General features: G+C 35.8%; 3 protein-coding genes and 1 long non-coding RNA gene across 7 annotated transcripts; 2 read left to right on the top strand and 2 right to left on the bottom strand.

Moving 5' to 3' along the window:
• Positions 1–62: 62 nt before the first annotated feature.
• On the top strand, positions 63–1,842 carry Dbp21E2 (putative ATP-dependent RNA helicase Dbp21E2). 2 transcript variants are annotated; one of them, XM_069051920.1, is made up of 3 exons: positions 63–177; positions 226–1,637; positions 1,693–1,842. In XM_069051920.1, exons 2-3 carry the CDS (start codon positions 288–290, stop codon positions 1,789–1,791), a joined length of 1,449 nt encoding a protein of 482 aa, XP_068908021.1. In that variant the 5' UTR covers positions 63–177; positions 226–287; the 3' UTR covers positions 1,792–1,842. The 2 variants fall into 2 exon arrangements, with proteins under 2 accessions (XP_068908021.1, XP_068908023.1); XM_069051922.1 differs by having other exon boundaries at positions 68–167.
• LOC138133914 (probable RNA-binding protein EIF1AD) lies at positions 1,662–6,240 on the bottom strand. 2 transcript variants are annotated; one of them, XM_069051929.1, is made up of 2 exons: positions 6,100–6,240; positions 1,662–2,328 (listed from the first exon to the last, which is right to left on the bottom strand). In XM_069051929.1, the coding sequence occupies exon 2, from the start codon at positions 2,325–2,327 to the stop codon at positions 1,824–1,826; it is 504 nt and encodes a 167-aa protein (XP_068908030.1). In that variant the 5' UTR covers position 2,328; positions 6,100–6,240; the 3' UTR covers positions 1,662–1,823. The 2 variants fall into 2 exon arrangements, with proteins under 2 accessions (XP_068908030.1, XP_068908031.1); XM_069051930.1 differs by having other exon boundaries at positions 6,162–6,224.
• On the bottom strand, positions 2,346–6,255 carry PolG1 (DNA polymerase gamma, catalytic subunit tam). The gene is made up of 3 exons (XM_069051917.1): positions 6,162–6,255; positions 4,616–6,099; positions 2,346–4,482 (listed from the first exon to the last, which is right to left on the bottom strand). Exons 2-3 carry the CDS (start codon positions 6,007–6,009, stop codon positions 2,439–2,441), a joined length of 3,438 nt encoding a protein of 1,145 aa, XP_068908018.1. The 5' UTR covers positions 6,010–6,099; positions 6,162–6,255; the 3' UTR covers positions 2,346–2,438.
• A 10,157-nt stretch (positions 6,256–16,412) lies between these two features.
• On the top strand, positions 16,413–18,544 carry LOC138133554 (uncharacterized). Of its 2 annotated transcripts, XR_011160407.1 has the most exons (5): positions 16,414–16,804; positions 16,858–17,666; positions 17,986–18,133; positions 18,185–18,325; positions 18,377–18,544. It is a non-coding gene; the product is annotated as an uncharacterized lncRNA (long non-coding RNA). The 2 variants fall into 2 exon arrangements; XR_011160406.1 differs by having other exon boundaries at positions 16,413–16,804; positions 16,858–18,133.
• Positions 18,545–20,355: the final 1,811 nt, after the last annotated feature.

The following is a 20,355-nucleotide window of genomic DNA, read 5'->3' as shown; positions in this document are numbered from 1 at the left end:
ATATAAAACACTCGAAGAGTGTACTCTTTTGCTCTTTGCTACTGACACATTTAATTTGTCCTATACTCTACACTCTACCCATGTTTGTTGACAGTATTTTGACATTTGACAGTTCATCTTACTTAAATTTTAATTTTAAGGTTAGAAGACGTAAATTTTGAAAAATTGTATTTAAAGGTAAGATTAATATATTTCAAATTTTATTAAAACAAAAAACTGTTTTAGATTACATAAGAGAACCTGACAACCTTTGTAAGAAAACTGGAGTATAAAAATAATTTACAAAAATGTCAATGCATGCAGCAAAACAATTTACCAAAAACCTTTCCAAAATTTATAAGGAACAAATCCGAACCCTATCAAGTTTACCTAAGCTAAAACGTACGGAGGCCCAGTGTATAATAAGTTGCAAACATAGTCATTTAAATCATTACGCAAATATGGAATACCATAACTTAGATGCAATAGGTTTAGCCTCTAAAGGTTGGAATCATTCCAAATCAAAAGGTGACAGTTTTACAATAAATCCAGTTCATGCAAATTATGAAGAGGAAATGATACCATTCAATCAATTGAATATTGATTCAAATCTAATAAAAGCTTTAAGCAAACGTAATATTAAAGGAGCTACAACATATCAGGCAAATGCGTTTCCATTAATTACTCAAGATAAACATCTAATGTTTGCTGCAGAGACTGGTTGTGGAAAAACAATATCATACTTGGTACCAATCATTCAGCAATTGATTGGTACGAAGGTAGAAGAAATGAACACCCCTCGAGCATTAATTCTTGTGCCAAACAGGGAGTTGGCTTATCAAGTAGGAGAAATGGCAGAGACGTTAGCAGAAGCGGTCGATCTGAAAGTAAAAGTAATCGTCGGAGGACGTACTAAAAGAATCATGATGAACCCTGAATTTGACCAAATCCACATTTTGGTAGGAACTCCTGGAGCCTTAGGCAAACTAAGTACAGTGGGAGTGTACCGATTAAATCATGTTTTGTACACAGTCTTTGATGAAGCTGATACTTTAGTGGATGACAGTTTCGTAGATCGAATCGGTTCATTATACAAAAAGGTTCCCCAATCAAAAATTATCCTAGTTTCGGCAACCTTGCCTAAATCATTACCTGACTGTCTAAAACCGCTCGAGCCACATTTACAGCAATTAACGTCGCCAAAATTACACAAACCACCCTTGAACATTACACAGAAGTTCATGAGAATGACCCGATCAGCGAAACCTTCAAATCTCTTACAAATCGCCAAAAATAACAAACATCCAATGCTGATTTTCACAAATCGAAATGAGACTTGTAACTGGCTTGCCATGTTCCTAAGAGAGAACGGAGTGCCTTGTTCCAACATAAACGGCGACATGAAGTACGCAATTAGGGTGGAACAATGGAACAGTTTTATCAAGGGCGAGACCCAGATACTGTCTGCAACTGACGTAGGTTCGAGAGGGTTGGACACGACGCAAGTAACGCACGTCCTAAACTACGATTTCCCACTATACGCGGCTGATTATTTACATCGAATCGGCAGGATTGGGAGACTGGGAAGCACTCGGTCCTGTAAAGCGACCAATTTTATCTCTGGACCAGAAGAAGTTCGCCTAGTACAACAAATAGAGGTAAGAAACAAAAAAACTAATATATTTAACAATTTTAAATTTGTGTGTATTTCAGTTGGCCGTTCGTAAAGACCAACCGTTGACAAACGTAGACGGAAATATAACAAACATAGTACAGAAGAAGATTCAAAAAGGGATGCGACAAGTTGTGTAACAAGTTTAATCCATACAAGTCTACAATAAAAATTATGGTTTGTTATCGCAATCGTTAAGGTCCCTGTCACCAACCTCATCACTATCGTCCCTGTCGCTAACCTCATCACTCTCACTTGTCGACGACTCGTCACTGCTTACTACATGTAGTCGTCTATTGGTATTCACTACCAAATCCTCATCACTACCACTAGTATTGTCCTTTGTGCTGTCGTCGAATTCCGGGGGCCACACGTTGTCCTTTTTAAAATATTTAATATGCTCATCGCTCAGTATTCGCACGATTTCAGCTTTCACTTTAACACCTTCTTCAATTGGCTCCACTAGGACGTAAGTGCCGCGTTTGACCCACACGTTTTTCCGGAACTTTGTAGGCATCGACGCCAAATAACTGGACTGATCCGGAGCACACACCTCGTGGAGATTATTCCCCCTAGTGTTTTTTATTCTGACGATGGTTTGGTTGTCTGTTGGCAAGGACATGTCGTCATCTAGTACTTCTTTGAAAACGTGTTTCCTCTTTGTTCTCTTGGACATTCTGCAAAAACCATCATAAAGATATATTAAAACAAAAGGTGTTTGAAAGAGTAGGTTGGTAGTGGACAGAAACGACTGTTTTATATGACAACAATTTATTAACAAAAAACTCTAATTTCTCAATTGCTCAAACCAACAACTGTACTTTCCGCCTGCCTTTTCGACCGCTTGATAAATGTCCAAAGCTTCACCGTTGGGTATACCGTACCCTTTGTCCAACCCGTGCGGATTCGACAGCGTTTTACAATCGAGCTTTGCGTCTTTCCTCAGTACCGTATCTACCTCAACACTCGAAAAGAACGCCACAGATTGAGGTAAATCGTGTATTCCTAACTTAACCGAACAGAAGGCCCTCGTCAAGAGATTCGTAACGTGCATGGCAAGGGCCGCTTGATACTTGAACTTCTCCGGCACTAAATAACGAACTTCGTCGTGGAAACTCAAACAGAACCTCGCTTTATCCCGCATAATCCACCTCATACACACCAACATTAGGTGCAAAAAGTCCACTGCCCCGCTCTGAACCACCCAATTGACCCTCGTCGGCAAGTACCGATCGTCACCCGTCGACTTCGGCTCCAAAGCGCGACTCAAAGACCCGTTCAAAAACGGAGTGCAAGGCTTGGCACTGTTCGCTATGGCTTCCAGGCGATTGAACATCGCCGACTCGGTCCCTCCCACCCACATCGGCTTGACGAACATATCGTCGACGTGCTTCCCCCAAGTCTTCGCCGTTTCAAAAGCCTGCCATTTAGAGTAGGCCAGATCGGGCATTTCCGTCAGAAACTCTCTCTTGAGATGGTAAATCTTTTTGCCTTTGGTCAAGTTGAACATCTTCGTAGCTTTGGAACGGGCTTCGGCCTCCGATATCGAAGGGTTGAATTGTTTGAGCAATCGCTCTGCGAAATTCTGACCGGCGCCGTAGATCCTAGCGTAGTTGATAACTTTGGCATGGTCACGTGATATACCCACAGCTTTCGCTGTCACACTGTGCATGTCGGTGCCATCGGCTTTGCTCCCGCTCAAGGTCATCCATCCGAAGGGAGTAGCCCCGTGGATCTTGGCTTGGTGCGCATCTCCTATCACCGACGCTATCCACAATTCTTGCGAGTCTACGTCTGCCCCCACTATGTTGTAACCGGGTGGGGCTTGCACCATCGCTCGCAATTCGGAACCGACCCGATCCGGATGGGCGTTAGACGCTGTCATCCAAGTCGGTTCCACTGCTCTTCGTGTCAAAGTACCACAAACTACCACCTGAGGGATGATCGCCCCGTACTGCACCCCGTTTCCTTGCAGCTCCTTCGGAAGGTCACTCTCGTCCAACCACACCACCATCTGTTCAAAAATCCGATCTCTGTTGTTGCGCCAGTATGATAAATTTCGAGCTATGGAGAGTACCGTCTCGGCACTTTCCGTATCTCCTGCTAACACGTTCTCCGAGAATTTATTCAAAAAGTCTTTGGCCAATGGGTTGCCCACGTTGTAGGCGAGTCCGTTTTTGTGGGGCAACTTCATGAAGTAACAACAGTCTTCGATTTCGGTGTCGCACCAAATCCCCGCTCCCTTGTACAGACCTTCGGTGTCGTTCTTTTTCAGTTTCGAATAGTACTCTTTCCTCATCAAATTATCCTGAACCATTTGATTAATGTTCGCCATTGCGTCTGCACCAGAACCTTGCAGAGGTTTATTAACCAGTAAGGGGCACTTTTCCAGAAGTTTCTTCAAAGGTAGGTTTCTGGAGACGTCAATTTCGTCGCTGAACGGTACCAGAAACCCCCAACCCTTACCGTTAACGAAATGTAAAGGATAACCCTCCCACGTCAGCGCCAAAAGTTTCGGAGTGATTCGCATCGACGTACTGATCAAATGGGGTCCTGGAACCCAATCTGGTGAAGAATCAGGTTTTGTACACAACTTTATGTACCATTTAGGATAACCGGGAAGGTGACGATTAACATTAGATATCAAATCTCGGGTTTGAAATAAATATCGAAATTTTTCCTCCAATGGGTCAGGTTCTTCCTCTTCGTTTTCTTCTGTCTTTTGTTTCTTGGAAATAGAATTTTTTGCATCAGTCGCTTCAACTATTGTACGTCTGGTTGGCTTTTTTTTTATTTTGAGATTCTTAACTGTCCAGTCTTGGTCCCATAACCTGACATGGAAAATAAGATCTAGAAAGTGACCAATTTATGGTACCGTGTACGAAAAAATGTAAAAGTGTGCAACACCATGATACACTTTTACCTCTCAACGTACACATTCTTTAGATTTTTTTCTATACTAACCACAGATCTTCTTTGTATTTTTCATCGTGCAAAAGTTCACACGCCTGATCGGCCCTCCTCGCCAACAAAATGCGCCCTTCAATATCCAGATCTTCGTAAGCTTGTTCAGAATTGGCAATGTAACGGTTCCAATTGGAATTAACTGGTAAATAAGCAGTACTTAACTCTAGCATCCCGGCTAGAGTTACTGGATGAGGAAAACGTTCTAGAAATAGGGGGAACAAGTTTTTCAAAACATTGTAAGTAGCCACTACATCATCACTACAATATCTCATGGCTCCCTGAAACTCGTTCCGGACATCATCCAAAGTACCTTCTACAAACAGATCTCTAGTTTTCTTTGATAAAGACTTTCCTCCACAATACAGCTTGTGGACCTCATCTAGACTATTTAGGGAACTAGAACTTTTCCACCAATCATCTTCTTCGTCTTCTTTGCCGGATTTAAGTACCGCACGTTGGTAACTAGTCAAACCGCTGACGCAAACATGCATACTCATGGTATCGATAAACCGGGTCCCTGTCCGTTCCAACCAATACTGTTCTTTAATCCTGGCTCGATCATAGGACACGTTATGCCCCACTATCAGCTTAGGTTTCTTCATGTGTTCATCTAGATTCCCGTCGCTCTGAGTACTCGAGCTTTCAAAAGGTATCAACAGCTCTGGAGGATACTGGTGTGTCGTCACTGGTTTACTCGTTCCATCGACTAATGCCTGACTGACCCAACCGTACCACGCTTTACTACTCACAGCCGTCGCCAAAGTAGGCGTTTTTCCCACCGCCATACACACTTCAACGTCAAAAACCAATCCTTCCTCTAGTGGATATGGGACTTGTTGGGGTTCCGAATCGGGAGAGTACCGGGTCCATCCTGCTTGCATTTTCCATGTGGCAGGAGGTGGTGGTAATTCCGTTAAAAGTGTTTCAACGAGGTCCCGATAGGGTTTCACCTGCTGCTCTCCAATTGTCTTGAAATGTTCTTCGATGTTTTTTCCTTCAAGTGGTGGCAGTTTAAAGTCGACGTCTTGCATGTAGTCTTCGTTTTTCGTCACCATGTTGTGCTTCTCTAGAGCTTTACGACACTGTTCCAGAACGACTGGATTGCACCGTTCAAAGCTTGATTTTTGAAAAACTTGTTCGTAGATTGTTTGCGATAACATTTGTATATTTAGATCATTGGTGCGTGGACCTAATTTAACTTCGAAGTTGTGTCCTCGAGATGGCAGTTTTTTTATTAAAAGTTTTTGCTTCTTGGGGTTTGGTAGGTACACTTTTTTAAGCACTTTTGGCAACTTCCACGTTCCGCTTTGTTCCATTTTATACCGACAATTAAAAGGCTGTTTAGAAAGTATTTGTTTTTCGTAGAATATGCGAGTTCGGTTATAAAACATTGCGAGAAAATGTGTTGATTTTGAGGTTAGATTCTAACCTTGCAGTTGCAATTTGAATGGCGTAAAACTATAATTAATTGTCGAACTCACCTGTAAACAATTCAAATATGAATTTCCTCCAAAATTCTTTAAATGGGTTTTAAAAAACTCACAGCAATATCTCGAGTTTTGTTGCAAAAATATAAACAAAATTCTCTCACAAATACTGGAACTCGGTTATTAATTCATTCTATTCAAACTTACTGAACTGAAAACACATAAAGTCACTAGATAGATATATCTAGTGACTTTATTTAAGGCTCGCGTTTACTTGAGTTTGAAACGGTCGAAAAAGTGGATTTTCGATTACGGTTTTTGAGAAAACAGTACGAGATGAACGTTTTCTCTCTTTACTACATAAATTATGAACATTTCTATTAGTGAACTATGAAGAGAAAAATATAATTTTGTTTTGACGAATTTGTTAAAAAACCACAAATAAAATGCTCTGCTTAGAAGCTGAGTAGGCAAAACGAAAAGAGATATCGAAAATATCTCACGTCATTCACTAGATATTGTTGTGAATGTGACGCAGACGAAAAGTGGTGTTTCCTACTTGAACACTAGTTGAAAAAAACGAAAAAAATGAAGTCATTTTCCAACGTTAAAATTTTACGTTGTAGACAACCAACCCTACATGCTACCTGAGCTAGCTTACGGCACAGATTACTTATATAAACAGATAGTGCACTCGGACCTCGAATTGTTTCCAGTTTCAGTGCGCAAGTCTCTGTTTTGGTTCTCACGAATTTAAAAACCTGTTCAGTTGGTTTTGTAAATAAATACGATAAAGAAGAATTTTCACTTAGATTATTCTCTAAAACTGTATGTCCACATGAGAATTTATTATGCATTAAAATATTACAACCGCAACATAAATTGCCCAACACTTAAAAACAGAAAGTTTATTGAATGTATCGCATTTGTGACTTTGTGAAGCATTTATTTGAGGTAGTGTAAAAGATAAAACGGCCTAACCCAGAAAATATAGAAATATATACACAATTACACAATTAAGTCTGTATGGGTTAGCCCGTTCCCATTTTGATTGTTTTATTTAGAATAATTGATTTGTTTGAATTGTATTCCTTTTTTTTATTATTTTTTCTTTCTGAAAAATATATTACGTTAATATTTTATTCTGGTTTTATTGTCTGTATCATTTTTATGGACATAACATCAATAGAATTGATTAGAATTCTTATTTGCTTTATTTACAATTTTAGGCCGCGTCGATCGGATCACATTTTAAATTCGCGCGAACCAAACGAAAGCTACCGCGGCAAGAATCTTGAACCGCTACAATCAATGCATTGCTGGTCAAGTGCACTATCTGCTTATATGAGTAATCTGTGCTTACGGAAAGGGGACTATAAATTACATCGGCCTCCTGCTAAGGTATTTGCATTTTTATTCCAAATTTGTAACAAACGATTTGAGCTTTATTAACAACAGTCAATAAATACTGCTGCTCCATCAGGAAAAGCTTCATCAGATTATTATATCACCCATTTTAATATTACGCAAAATCTCTGTCCTTTTTTTTAAGTGGAATAATAATTTCCAGTAAAAATTAAAAAAAAAAAACATTCGAAAAAGGACAATAAAAAATCCAAAAAATAAAGCCTTACGATTGGTCGAAAACAATGATGAATGAAATAATCATTAGTAATACAACGAGAGGGTACGAAATTGCCGGAAATTTTCGATCTCATTATACGAGTATTTGTTTCGACGACAATTTCCACGAGTGACCGTAGCGAACGAGTGGAAATTGTCTAAGAAACAATTACGAGTAAAATGAGGAGAAAAATTTCCCGCAATTTCGTACCATCGAGTTGTATTCGGCATGACAATTCCACGAAGGAAAATTTCATTTTCAAATTTTACACAATTTGTTTAATTTATACGTATTCTTATGACTCAAAGCGTTAGTTAACTAGTTGAAAACAACAAAAATTTTACAGCGATAATTTTAGGAAGGTGGAGATGATTGCAGCGATAATTTTTCGATAATTTTAGGACCATGCTAAATTATCGACTGTAATTACACAAGAGGTTTCATTTAATCGGATAAATATTTTTTGCAACGAAAACGTATTGCTTAGCAATTAGACGAGAAAAATTGGCACGATAAAAGCACGACGGCCGTAGGCCGGAGTTGATTTTATCGTGCCAATTTTTCGAGTCTAATTGTCAAGCAGTTAGTTTGAGTTGCAAATAAATATTTTTCCTGACTAAATGAAACCTCGAGTGTAATTCGGCGAGACAATTTAATGAATAAACAATACAAATTTAATTTTTTTATTTGGTATTAAAGGTATTAGATGCCTAGCAACTAAAGGTATAAGTTATACCTGAGTATTTTTGCCGGATAAAAGTTAGGGCAAACTTTTATCCGCTGTCAAAGTGACAAAATCACAGCGCCTTATGAGATTTTTTATACATGAATTAAATTGTCGTGTAATTCGTCCCTAATTGGTCGAATGATTCAAAATACTACAAGCTGATTGGTTGAAATTTTCTGAGTGGAATTGTCATTGTAAAAAACGATAGTAACGGCCGTTGCCCCAGGAAAAAAGATGATGCGATTTTCACAAAATAATGTGATTTTTGAAATAAAATTATGATACAGAACAGACTTCCAGTATGAAATAATCTATACAGTGAGCGGCAAAAGTATGGAATAAATTCATTAAAAATTAAACAAAATTTTTTTCAAAAAAAATCTTTGGACAGGTCAATTTTAGTTTATAAAAATACATATTTTAATACAAAATAAAATTCCAAGCAGTCATTTGTTTTCGAGTTATGACGTCACCGATAGTTTTTTTAAATGGAAACCCCCTATTTTTTTTCTTGATTCTGATATCCCTTTTAATTGTCTAAACGCCAGTATAAAAATTTTGTTACCTTACTTAAAGAAATGTTTGAGAAAAAAAATAATAAAGTTGGAAAAAATAAATTTTATAACGAACAAAAATGAGTCAAAAACTGTGTTAGTAAGAACTTAAAATTATGGAATTCAATGTTCGAATTGCTAACCTCCAGCTTGTTAACAATAAGCAAGTTTATGAAGAAATTCCCCCTGTTTTAGTTTTATTTAGTTTTAATCACGCACCCAATCAAAATTAAAATTTCTATACGTTGTGTTTCTGATAAATGAGTCATTTTCGAAAACGTTTTGTAAAACAAATAACACATACGAATGAAATTGAGACTAATATTTAACTCTTTGATTTACCTACTTGATTTTTTGACTTGTATTTGTTCGTTATAAAATTTAATTTTTCCAACTTTATTTTTTTTTTCTCAAAATTTTCCTTATGTAATATAACAAAATTTTTATACTGTCATTTAGACAATTAAAAGGGCTATCAGAATCAAGAAAAAAAATAGGGGGTTTCCGTTTAAAAAAACTATCGATGACGTCATAACTCAAAAACAAATAACTGCTTGGAATTTTCTTTGGTACTAAAACATGTATTTTTATAAACTAAAATTGACCTGTCCAAATTTTTTTGAAAAAAATTTTGTTTCATTTTTAAGGAATTTATTCCATACTTTTGCCGCTCACTGTATATTAATACGTGAAGGAAAACCTTTGTACCCCTTTTTAAGCAAATTGCGCGGACGGAGGAGTGTGAGATTTGGCATAGTTAAAGTTTATGTGGAGAAGGAGTGCAGAGAGATAAAATTTATGTATAATATACAGGGCGTCCCCAAAAAAGGGGACAAATCCATAGCTCCCTTATTTATCGGAGGATTTCAGTTATATATACACCAAATTAAATGGTTGTGAATAAGCTACAAAATGGCGTACTAAATTCACGTAAAACCCAAAGCGCTTATAGGTTAAACTATCAAAATATTTTTTTCAGATACGGACATATACTTTTTTTTAGTAATTCTGATAGACATTTTTATTCTGAAAACAACAATGTATGACATGTGTAACCTCATATAAGAAAAAAAAATTTAAAAATAACACTACATTTTGAAACAAGTGACGAGCACGAAAAGCTATCAAAATTCATTGCGTTACAATGTAATAAATTAACCAAATTAAGTTAGTTGGAAACACAAATGACAAATATGTAATAAAATAACATTTAGGATTGCACGTACAGAGCGCAGTTTAAGCATCGACGATAGTAGCATTTTTTAACTTTTTTTTTGGTTTATGGGCAAGTAAGTGTACACTTGTGATACACTGTTCTTTTTAGAATAAAAAATCTCTATCAGAAGTGTTAAAAAAATTATGTGTTCGCATTTGTAAAAAAATATTTTTACAGTTTAGCCCTGAAGTCCTTGGACCTATATGTGAATTTATTAGGGCTTTTTGTAGCCTATTTAGGGCCATTTAATTTGGTGTACAAATAATTAAAATCCTCCGAAAAATAAAGAAGTTATGGATTCAAATTCTTTTTCGGGGACACCTGTGTATTACGTTCATACACTGTAAAAAATTAGCGGAGTAAATGCGGAGTGAATTTGGGGCGAATGCGGAGTGGGTGATTTGTAATTGATTTAATCCCCTCACAGTGAAATCCACTCCAAGAGGAAGTTTATTTAGATTATTCATAAAAAAAACTCTTCGGAGTGAAATACAAAACTCTTTGACTTTTAGTAGTTTGCCACCACATAAGTTAGTATTGAAAGTTAATTGCACATTTTACCGATCAGAAACTTAAATACAAAGGAAGCATTAGTCTATGGAACAAGAATACGCATCAAGTTTATGCATCGCAATGCTATTGATTGCGAAGTTTTAACTGGAACCATTTACCATTTAATTTTCAAAGAAGTCAATTTCCAATTATAGCTGCATTTGCGATGACAATAAATAAGTCTCAAAAACAAACATTCAAAAAAATTGCAATTTTATTGACGCAGCCAGTTTTAATTGTACGAGTACGTCGCAGCAAGTAGCGTTCGATCATCAATCAATGGTTTGAGATTTTATATTATAAAATCGGCCAAGGCCAAGGGCATTTAGCAAACGATGAAATTTTATTTTAAGTTCAATGGACATTTAATTTTTTTAACCGCCCGGTTTTTTTGTTTCAATAAAAAATATAGGTATAAAAAATACGAAACACGTGTTCTTTATTTCATTTTTCATTTTTAGTATTAATTTTTAATTTCAATTTTATATAATTTGAAAAAGATAGGCAAATTAACTTGACCAGTATAGCAATAAAAAACCTAACGAAATGTCAAAAAACGCGTTATTGTTTTTTAAATATGGCATAGCCAAACCATACCTCATTTTTCCTATCGTTCTTTTTTTCCAAATAACTCGAAAATTAGTGCATAATGACGTATCTGTAAACGCTCGCAGCTGACGTAATAGAACAAAATTCAAAAAAATTATATGCGATAATTATAGAGGTATACTCTTTGATAAAAAAAACCTCAGTAACATTCAAACTTAAAAATTTAATGAAAACGGTCGAATTTCGACCGCTGGGCGACCTCTAGTAGTATTATTACATGAGCAAGTACAGAATAAGTAAAGAATAAAAATCGTTACTTGCCAGTACCTATAATCCTATACTTTATCTATAGCAAATTTATCTGACTCTAAAAACCCGACTAATAAACCGATAATGTTCAATTATTCACCGAAGGGACACAAGATGAAACCAACCATTTCATTGTAATTTTACCTTAAAAATATTTTGCCATAAGGGTCATTTTTGTCTCATTCATAATTCTTGACAAATCAGGTAGAAACTCAGAACTAATATTCATTCCCTCATCTGCAGGGAGTAAATGCAGATTTAATCGTAATACTTTGGCAAAATACAACTACACAATGCGGCTCCCTGTGTTTGGTGAATATTATAGTTTTATTAGTCGGGCGTTCAAAGTCAGAAAAATGTCCTATACGATCAAATTGTAGGTATATTATGTACCTACAAAAAATAATAAAACTAATTCTTAGCTCAATATTTTTAATTTTTTAAAATTTAATGTTCCTTTTGTTAAAAAAAAATGGGAGAAATACAAAGGAAAGCCGGAAAATTCGGACAAACTTCAAAAATTATAATTTTTTTATGCACTTTCGATCATAACTGACGACATTTGTGATTGATTCTTTTTTTTTGTTCGGTTTGTTCCCGGGATGGAAATAACTCAATTGAAAAAATGTTTTTGGAAAATTTAGAGAAAAATCTGGAAAAACGCATTCCACCCTAAATTAAAATTACATCCGTTTTTACTTTTGTGTTGTTTCGCGATCTGTCCAACAAATAGTAGTTGTTTTATTTCTATACCAATTTATTTCGCTATCGGATTGTTCACTTGAACATCGATCTTGCAATCGAAATGTAAATAAAACACCTTGAGATTCATTGTAATTTCAAATTTAATGGAAGAAAATAAATCATCATCACAAACTAATTTGCTGAAATTTGGATTGTACAAGACAACGTCTGTCGGGTCAGCTAATAAATAATAAAATGGAATGAACCAACAGTTTGCAGTGCAGCCAAAGCCAATTCAGATTTGGCATTGTAGGACTTGTCTTTCCAACACAAAATTTCATTTTATCTCCGTATTTAGGTACGGAACAGGACAGGATCGTAATCCTCTACCCCCTATTCGCCATGTCGCCTGGGCGGGATGACGATTCCGACTCGAGCTCCGCACAAAGTAATGAAAAGTGCAGAAAATGCAGGCGAAAAGTGTTACATGCATCAGTTAAGTGTGCAAAATGTAATGAGATATATCACGAAAGATGTTTTCAAATATTAGTTGGCAAGGGTAAAAAGTTTTGTGTGATAACCGACAGCATGATGTTGTGCGAGGAACACTGCAGGCAGATAAGTTGCGTCGAGGAGACCTTTCAAAGCTCCGAAATCGAAGCCCTCGCAATGGAGATTAATAAGTTAAAAAATTGCGATAACAGTTCCGAGTTGAAGGAAAATCGTACTGATATCACCGTTATAAAAACGATTACAGATAAATATAAGGGTGATTTAACGGAGTACTTCTCTTCGCTAAAAAATGATATAAACATACACGTTAGTCAGAAGTTTAATGAGCTGAACTGGGTTATTGCCGTCAATATCTTCGCCAAAAACTTACAGCGAAATTGCTAAACAATTCAAGGATGTAGTAATTCTTCAACCAAAGGTTCTTCAAGACTCTCTTTCTACTATGAAAAATTTAAAAGAACAAATTAATTTAGCTGAAGTTGGAGTAGGAATAACAAAGATTAAGCATCTCAAAAATGGAGGAATTTCAGTCGCATGCAACAATGCTGATAAAAGGATTAAATTGGAGACTGAGGCAAAAAAAAAACTTGGAGATGCGTACAATGTTAAGAAAACAATCCTATACAACCCAAAAATCAAAATTGTAGGTTTTAGCGAGGAACTCAACGAGGAAAATCTGAGAAACTGCTTAATTCAACAGAATTTATCTCTTAAAAACATCAGCGGTACTTTTAAACTGATTAAGTGATTACCTGCAAGAAAATGAAAAAAAATTACTTAGCAATTATCGAAGTTGATCCTCTTACTTTCGCCGACTTTATGAAAATGAAATCTGTGTGTATCGGATGGAATATCTGTAAAGTTTATGAACACGTAAATGTTTTACGGTGTTTTAAATGCGGAGGATTTAATCACACTAGTGAAAAGTGCAAAGAACATGTTTGTAAATGTTTGAATTGTTGCGAGGAACAAATCCAACAATTTAAATTTGAAAGTTGATCATTCGCGATTCAATTACTCATGTGAAGTATATAAAAAACAAGTGTCAGTTAGTAAAAGCAAAACGCACTACTCCATGTAGCAATAAAAGTGTTGCAGTGTTGTAAAAACAGGTATCCTTTTTTTGAACATCCAGTGTTTAAGAAATAAAATTCAGGAACTTGAGGTTGTATTAGAAACTAATAAATTTGATGTTTTATGTCTCAAAGAACACTGGCTGGTTGAGTCTGAGGCGAGTTGTTTTACAGTAGGTAGTTATTCAGTAGCTGAATACTTTGCTCGAAAAAATCACATCCATGGAGGAGTAATACAGTTTGTTAACTCCAGTTTTGAATGTATACCTCTTCCTACTGTTAAAAATTTATCCATAGAAATAGACTGTGAATTGGTAGGGACATTTATTCCTTCATTAGATGTGTACATCATTACGGTGTATAGGTCGCCTCTGGGTGACTTTAACATGTTTATTGAAACTATGCACAAGCTTTTGGGTAAAATCGATTATAAAAATAAAAATCTAATAATTGGAGGGGATTTTAACATGCACTTTAATACTAACAACAAATATGCACAATCGTTTTCTGATTTACTTCAAAGTTATGGTCTATATTCGCATGTTAAATTCCCTACTAGAGTAAAACTGGTTCCAGATCTAACACTTCTGTGAAGTGGTTTACACCTGTACTAGATAAGATGCGTAATACACTAGGTCTTATATGTGACGCTTATAATTTACATTGGACTCCGGAATTGAAATCTCTTCTAACAGATTATAAGAAGCGTTAGCTATTAGAGATACTAAAATTGAAGCAAATGCCAAGTTTATTTCTGATAATAAAAACAATCCCAGAGTCCTATGGAACCTTATCAACAATAATCGAACATCAAAGAACAAACACAACAATTGTGAGATAAATCCCAATGATTTTAATAAATTTTTTTCGAGAGTTGCTGAAAATATCATTAATTCATTACCCAGTGGAAGCAGAGATCCGATTTCTATTATGACTAATGAGAATAGTATGTACAAATAATATTTTTTGTTTTAAAGGGGTATCGGAAGTTCAAGTACGGGATGCAATCACCAAGTTACGTAATATTCATTCAAAAGATATTTTTCCTAATTGCTTAAAAAAGGCCGTTGTCATTCCACTGCATAAAAAAGGAAATCCAGCTGATATGAATAACTATAGACCTATTTCTCTCTTGCCCGCTATATCAAAAATTTTTGAAAAATTATTATTTGAACAAATTTTAAATTTTTTGCATGATAACAATTTATTGTCTCCTCAGCAATTTGGTTTTCGTACAGGATCTTCCACCGTAAAAGCAGTTACTAATTTAGTAGAGAAAATAATAGACTGTTTTGAACGTAAAGAATATTATTCAACATCTTTCCTGGACTTGAGCAAGGCTTTCGATTGTGTGTCACATGATATCCTATTGAGGAAACTCTATACGTATAATTTTCATCCGTCGAGTACACGATTAATTTTATCATATTTGAGTGACCGCAGTCAGTGTGTTAGAATAAACGAAGTATTATCTGATTTTTCACGCATTGTTTATGGGGTGCCACAAGGTTCTATCCTTGGCCCGATTTTGTTTTCAATTTATATTAACGATCTATCTTCTTATGTTTCGTGTGCTGATATTACATTGTTTGCCGATGACACTACTGTGAGCAATGCGGAAATATCCATGGAGAATCTTTTACTTAAAAAAAATTATAGTATTTCATTAACTGAAGAATGGTTCCTGTCAAATCGACTAAATTTAAACAAAGATAAAACTGTACATATGATGTTTACTTTAAAACAATTTGTTGGAGGAGTAGTATACTCAGAACAAACAAAATATTTAGGAATATATGTCGATATGGAGTTAACCTGGAATGGACACGGTGAACAAATGGCTTCAAAAATATCTAGAAATATATATCTATTATGTAATCTAGCTAACAATCTTCCTCTCCAAAGTCTTAGAATAGCACATTTTGCATTAGTGCATTGCCATATTGAATACGGTATTTTAATCTGGGGTCACTCAGGTACTCTGTACAGAATTTTCCGGTTGCAAAGAAGGGCTGTTAGGGTTATTGCGAATTTTTAGTCAAGGTCACTTTTGTGTACTAGGCCGGGAATTTTACGTTCCCGGCGGATTTTGAATCATGTAAAACCGTCGATAACGGCCGGCGGCATGAAAAATGTTTTGCGAGTGCTCGTGTTGCTCGCCTCGGCTAGGCGCCTTGGCTACTACTCACTCGCAAATATAATTTTCTGGACTAGTGATCCAAATAACTATTATTTGACGAGTTCTTGTGTAAATTGGGGTTTTTTGGTACTATTACGATCATAAAATTTTGGACATCAAACTTCTGTCACATTAAAAAAATTACTCTAAATCATGCTTTATTGAAACTGTCACATGAAAGATGAAATTGTTGTCAATTTGACACCTATTTAAACTATAATTTTTTTAATATGCGAGTACATTTGGGTATTTGTTTTATATTTTTTATTAATTAAAACCTCGTTCTATTCCATTTGTCTGATTTTTACAACTTTTTGAATATTTTCTCGGTAAATCTGACATTAACATTTTCAAAATTGAGGTTATTAATAAAGTCCATTCATTTTGTATTGAACTTTTCAAGGTCAAATTATAATTTTTTTCAATCATGTGATTCTGACTTCGAAATATTTTGCCTGTTTACAGTCACTAAACGTCCCGATTTAGTAACTAAATTTTTTGACAATTGACATGTAAACATCAAATCAGTTTAACGGTTAAACGAAACCGTGACACCTGTGCGTGACACCGCGTGGACCGTGTGTTGTTGTGAGATGTTTGGTTACAGAATTCAATAATTTATAATTATTGTTACATGCATTTATGGTTGAAAATTACAATAAATAAACTCATGGCCCTTGAGTGTACATGGAAACAGTAGTTGTTTTGGTAATGATTTAATAACATAGCATGTACAACATACATACCTATTACATGAGACATGACACTCTTCAAGGCAAGTAAGTATCTTGTGCATGGCGAGAATTATATCACGAACAAGGAAATATTGTAGCGGACAAGAGGGAATCTTGAGAACCCCGACAGACGAGAATATGAGGACAACTGCAGGATGCTGACAAGCAGAATGGAGGGTGCTAAGCGGAATGGCTCTTGATACCCAACATTGAGATTTGGACAAAAAGAAAGTGTAGGGAAATGTATTTTCATCTGATCCAGGCACTAAATGGACATGGATGTTTTAATAAGTTAATCCAGAATATGAAACAGAGAATGCAGGGTATGCAAGTGAAAACTGCCATTGGATGAGACATTATCTTGGACTACATAGTTGCCATAATGCTCCTGAAGAAGAAAACTGGAGCTATATGTGATATTGATGGTGAAGGTAGATAATGGGTCATAAGACAAAAACATACTACTACTGTTTCGAAGGGCATAACTGAAAGGGAGAATTTACAAAGGATCCTAAGAATACTTCATTTAGTATAAAAGAACCATTTTCTGAATAAAATGCATTGAAGAAAAACATCCTATTTATTTGCCAAGTGACATGTACTAGGAACTATGAACAAACAAGTGGGAACAAAATTAACATTTAAACTACTTCAATGAATATTCTTTCAGTTGTCTCATCACTATCTGAATCTAATGGAGTTTGGTCTAAGTGGAGATCATCATATTTTTGACGTTTTTCATTGGAGAGCGACACAACGCTGATGTCTGAATTTGAATCATCAGATGATTCTGCCAAATTTACGATGATTGGTGGCATATCTTTTATTGGAAAATTGCCCATCATTTTATTCCAATCACTTTTAATCAGGTTCTCGCAATGTTGAACACTGTTTGCCCACATCTCAGGTGTATAGTTTACTAACGCTTCTTGCCACAATCTAGACACCCTATTTTTGCAAGCAGGTTGTGATCTAATGTTTTTGTTATAAAACATTTTACAGAACCCCCATACCATTTCGATCGGATTGTATTGGCAATGGTATGGGGGTAGACGTAAGACATCATGACCTTTTTTTGCCAAAATCTCGTCGATGACATACCTCCTTGTAATCTTAGCGGCATCCAGGTGTGGTTTTATTATATTCCAAATATTCTTTTTTGTCATTGACTCATCGTATGCAATGTTTTTTTTTTGTTAGCCACTCCTGTAGTTGACCCTTTGTAGATTTCAATGTAGGTAATTTATCTGCAACCATGGAGTGGTACGGAGCGTTATCCATAATAACAACAACTTTCGTATTTATCTTGTCTAAGGCGGGTATTAGTTGTTGTTCAACCCAAGTCTGGAATAATTGACCGTTCATCGTGCGATGGTAATCCCGGTGTTCTATGTTGCTGTCTAAAAGATAACTACACCCTTCCAGGAAGCCACCTTTATGACCGGCGTGGAGAACTGTAAATCTTTTTCCTTCCGTTGGTATTTTGGAAGGATTTGCCTTTTTGTCAACATCATGAACCCATAAACGGACCTGACTTCCGTTTTGGTAAATCCATGTTTCATCAAGGTATATAAAATGGACATTGTCATATTCTAAATATTGTAAATATTTTTTAAGGAAACAAATTTTTTTGGAAATAAGGAATTTACTTTCCACTAAGATTTTCCTCTCGTTTACTTTTTTATACTTGAACCCCATAGACCTTAATATTTTATACAGTGTAGTTCGACTCAAAGTGTAATTTAACTCTTCTTTGGCGAAATTTAATAAATCATCAAGTGTAAAGTGCCTGTTTTCTTTATGGAAAGAATACATTTTTCTCGACAACTCTTCTTTAAAATATACATTTGTATGAATTTCACTTTTTTTGCGAGGTGGTGGTTTGGAATCGGTCAGTTCCTGACCATTTTCATGGGCTCTTATTATTCGTTTAACTGTACTAACCGCGACCTACATGGGAGAGGTAGTTGATATGACAAATTAATTATTAGAGGAGTATTCATTTTTACCGAAAAAATACGGGATAGTTTTTCATGCAGGACAGGAACGGGATAATTTGGGTACGCAATCTTCAACTCGTCAAAGCAATTAATAAGGGCTGTTTTTAAGGCAGCCGTCAATAACATTTTCTTTTTTCTTTCAGCCATTATAATACGAGTATGTTCGAAATATTATAAATATATTTGATAGTTGCGTGATTTTTATTGCTTTAATTTTGAATTCAAAGTTTGATCTGACAGCGCATGTCAGATTTTGAAAACTTAGTGACATAAAACCTCATGGTCAAAAATTTCCTAAATATTCGGATACCAACATAACTCGAAAACGTCAAAGTTCAATACAAAATGAATGGACTTTACATAAGGGTCGTTTTAGAATGTATGACAGCACGATGACATTAGTGTCCAAAATTTTTTGATCGCAATAGTACGAGTGGGGCAGTTTAAAACGAGAGTGAAACGAGCGTTTTAAAGGCCCACGAGAGCCAAAAAAGCCTAATTTATACATGAACGAGTTGAATACAACGTTTTTTTGTTCGACGAGCCCCTTAAAGGCTCCAAATCGCTTAAAATCTTTAAAATTAGCTTGAAGTTTCGTTTTGACAAGTGGTGACATTTATCAAAATCCGTTCGCATAGGAGAAAATTCTCAAATCCTGACAGTGTCGAATAAAAAAATATTTTCAGGGCGCCGAAATAATAGTACGTCGAGCGGCCGCCAGAGTAGCGCCATTGTCGGCTCAACTAGCACCTGACGATTTCCACTTTTGGATGCTTTCGGCGCGCTAAAAAATATTTTTTTCACAACTTTTTCAACAGTTTGGGATATTGAATTGTAATCTATCCGATAGTTTGAAAAATCTTCCAACTTTGTTCCAAAAATGGTTTGAATATTTTCATCAGAACAAAAGTTAACAGGGGGTTGAAAAATTAGCATGTAAAACCCTATGGCCAGTCTTAAAAAAAACTCACTGTATAGTTGACTCAAGTTGCAAAAAACGACTTGTCATTTGCAACAGCATTTTTTCAATATCAATATTTTTAAACCAAATAAAGGCACAAAAGGACCCGTAGAGGGATATGGAGGGAGCACTCTTCAAAAAAGTGGTTACGACCGCACTTTTCTGTAGACCTAATAAAAGATGAGCCGACTCTTTCCAGTGGCGTCCCTTTAACTTTTTTTCTGGGGACAATTTTTGTAGGAATTGTAGGAAGACGCAGGGCCGTGCCGTGCTATGATGCAGAGAGGCGGCCGCATCAGGTGGCACCGTAAGGGGGCGGCATAAGCAATGAAATCAAGATACAATTTGAACCATTCAATAATTAGATACTATATTTACACAAATCCAAAAATTTTAATTGAAAAAAGCCGAAAGGTTAAAAATTATTTTTAACTGTCAACATGACAATTAATTTTAGCTTGACAGTTAGTGATAATTTGCAAATTATTTTTCTATTAACATCGGTGAGTCGTGCAAAAAATAGTATATGGACCTCGGAAGTGAATGATTTTTACTCTCAGTACTTTGTAGAACCGTCGGGCTACAAACTGCACCTCGGATAAAAATCATCCACTTCACTCCTTCGGTGCATAATA

This window comes from Tenebrio molitor, chromosome 6 (assembly GCF_963966145.1).
Source record: "Tenebrio molitor chromosome 6, icTenMoli1.1, whole genome shotgun sequence".
In the NCBI taxonomy this organism is placed as follows: domain Eukaryota; kingdom Metazoa; phylum Arthropoda; class Insecta; order Coleoptera; family Tenebrionidae; genus Tenebrio; species Tenebrio molitor.
Note: the sequence above shows the minus strand (reverse complement) of the source record. Positions and strands in the feature narration are given on the sequence as shown.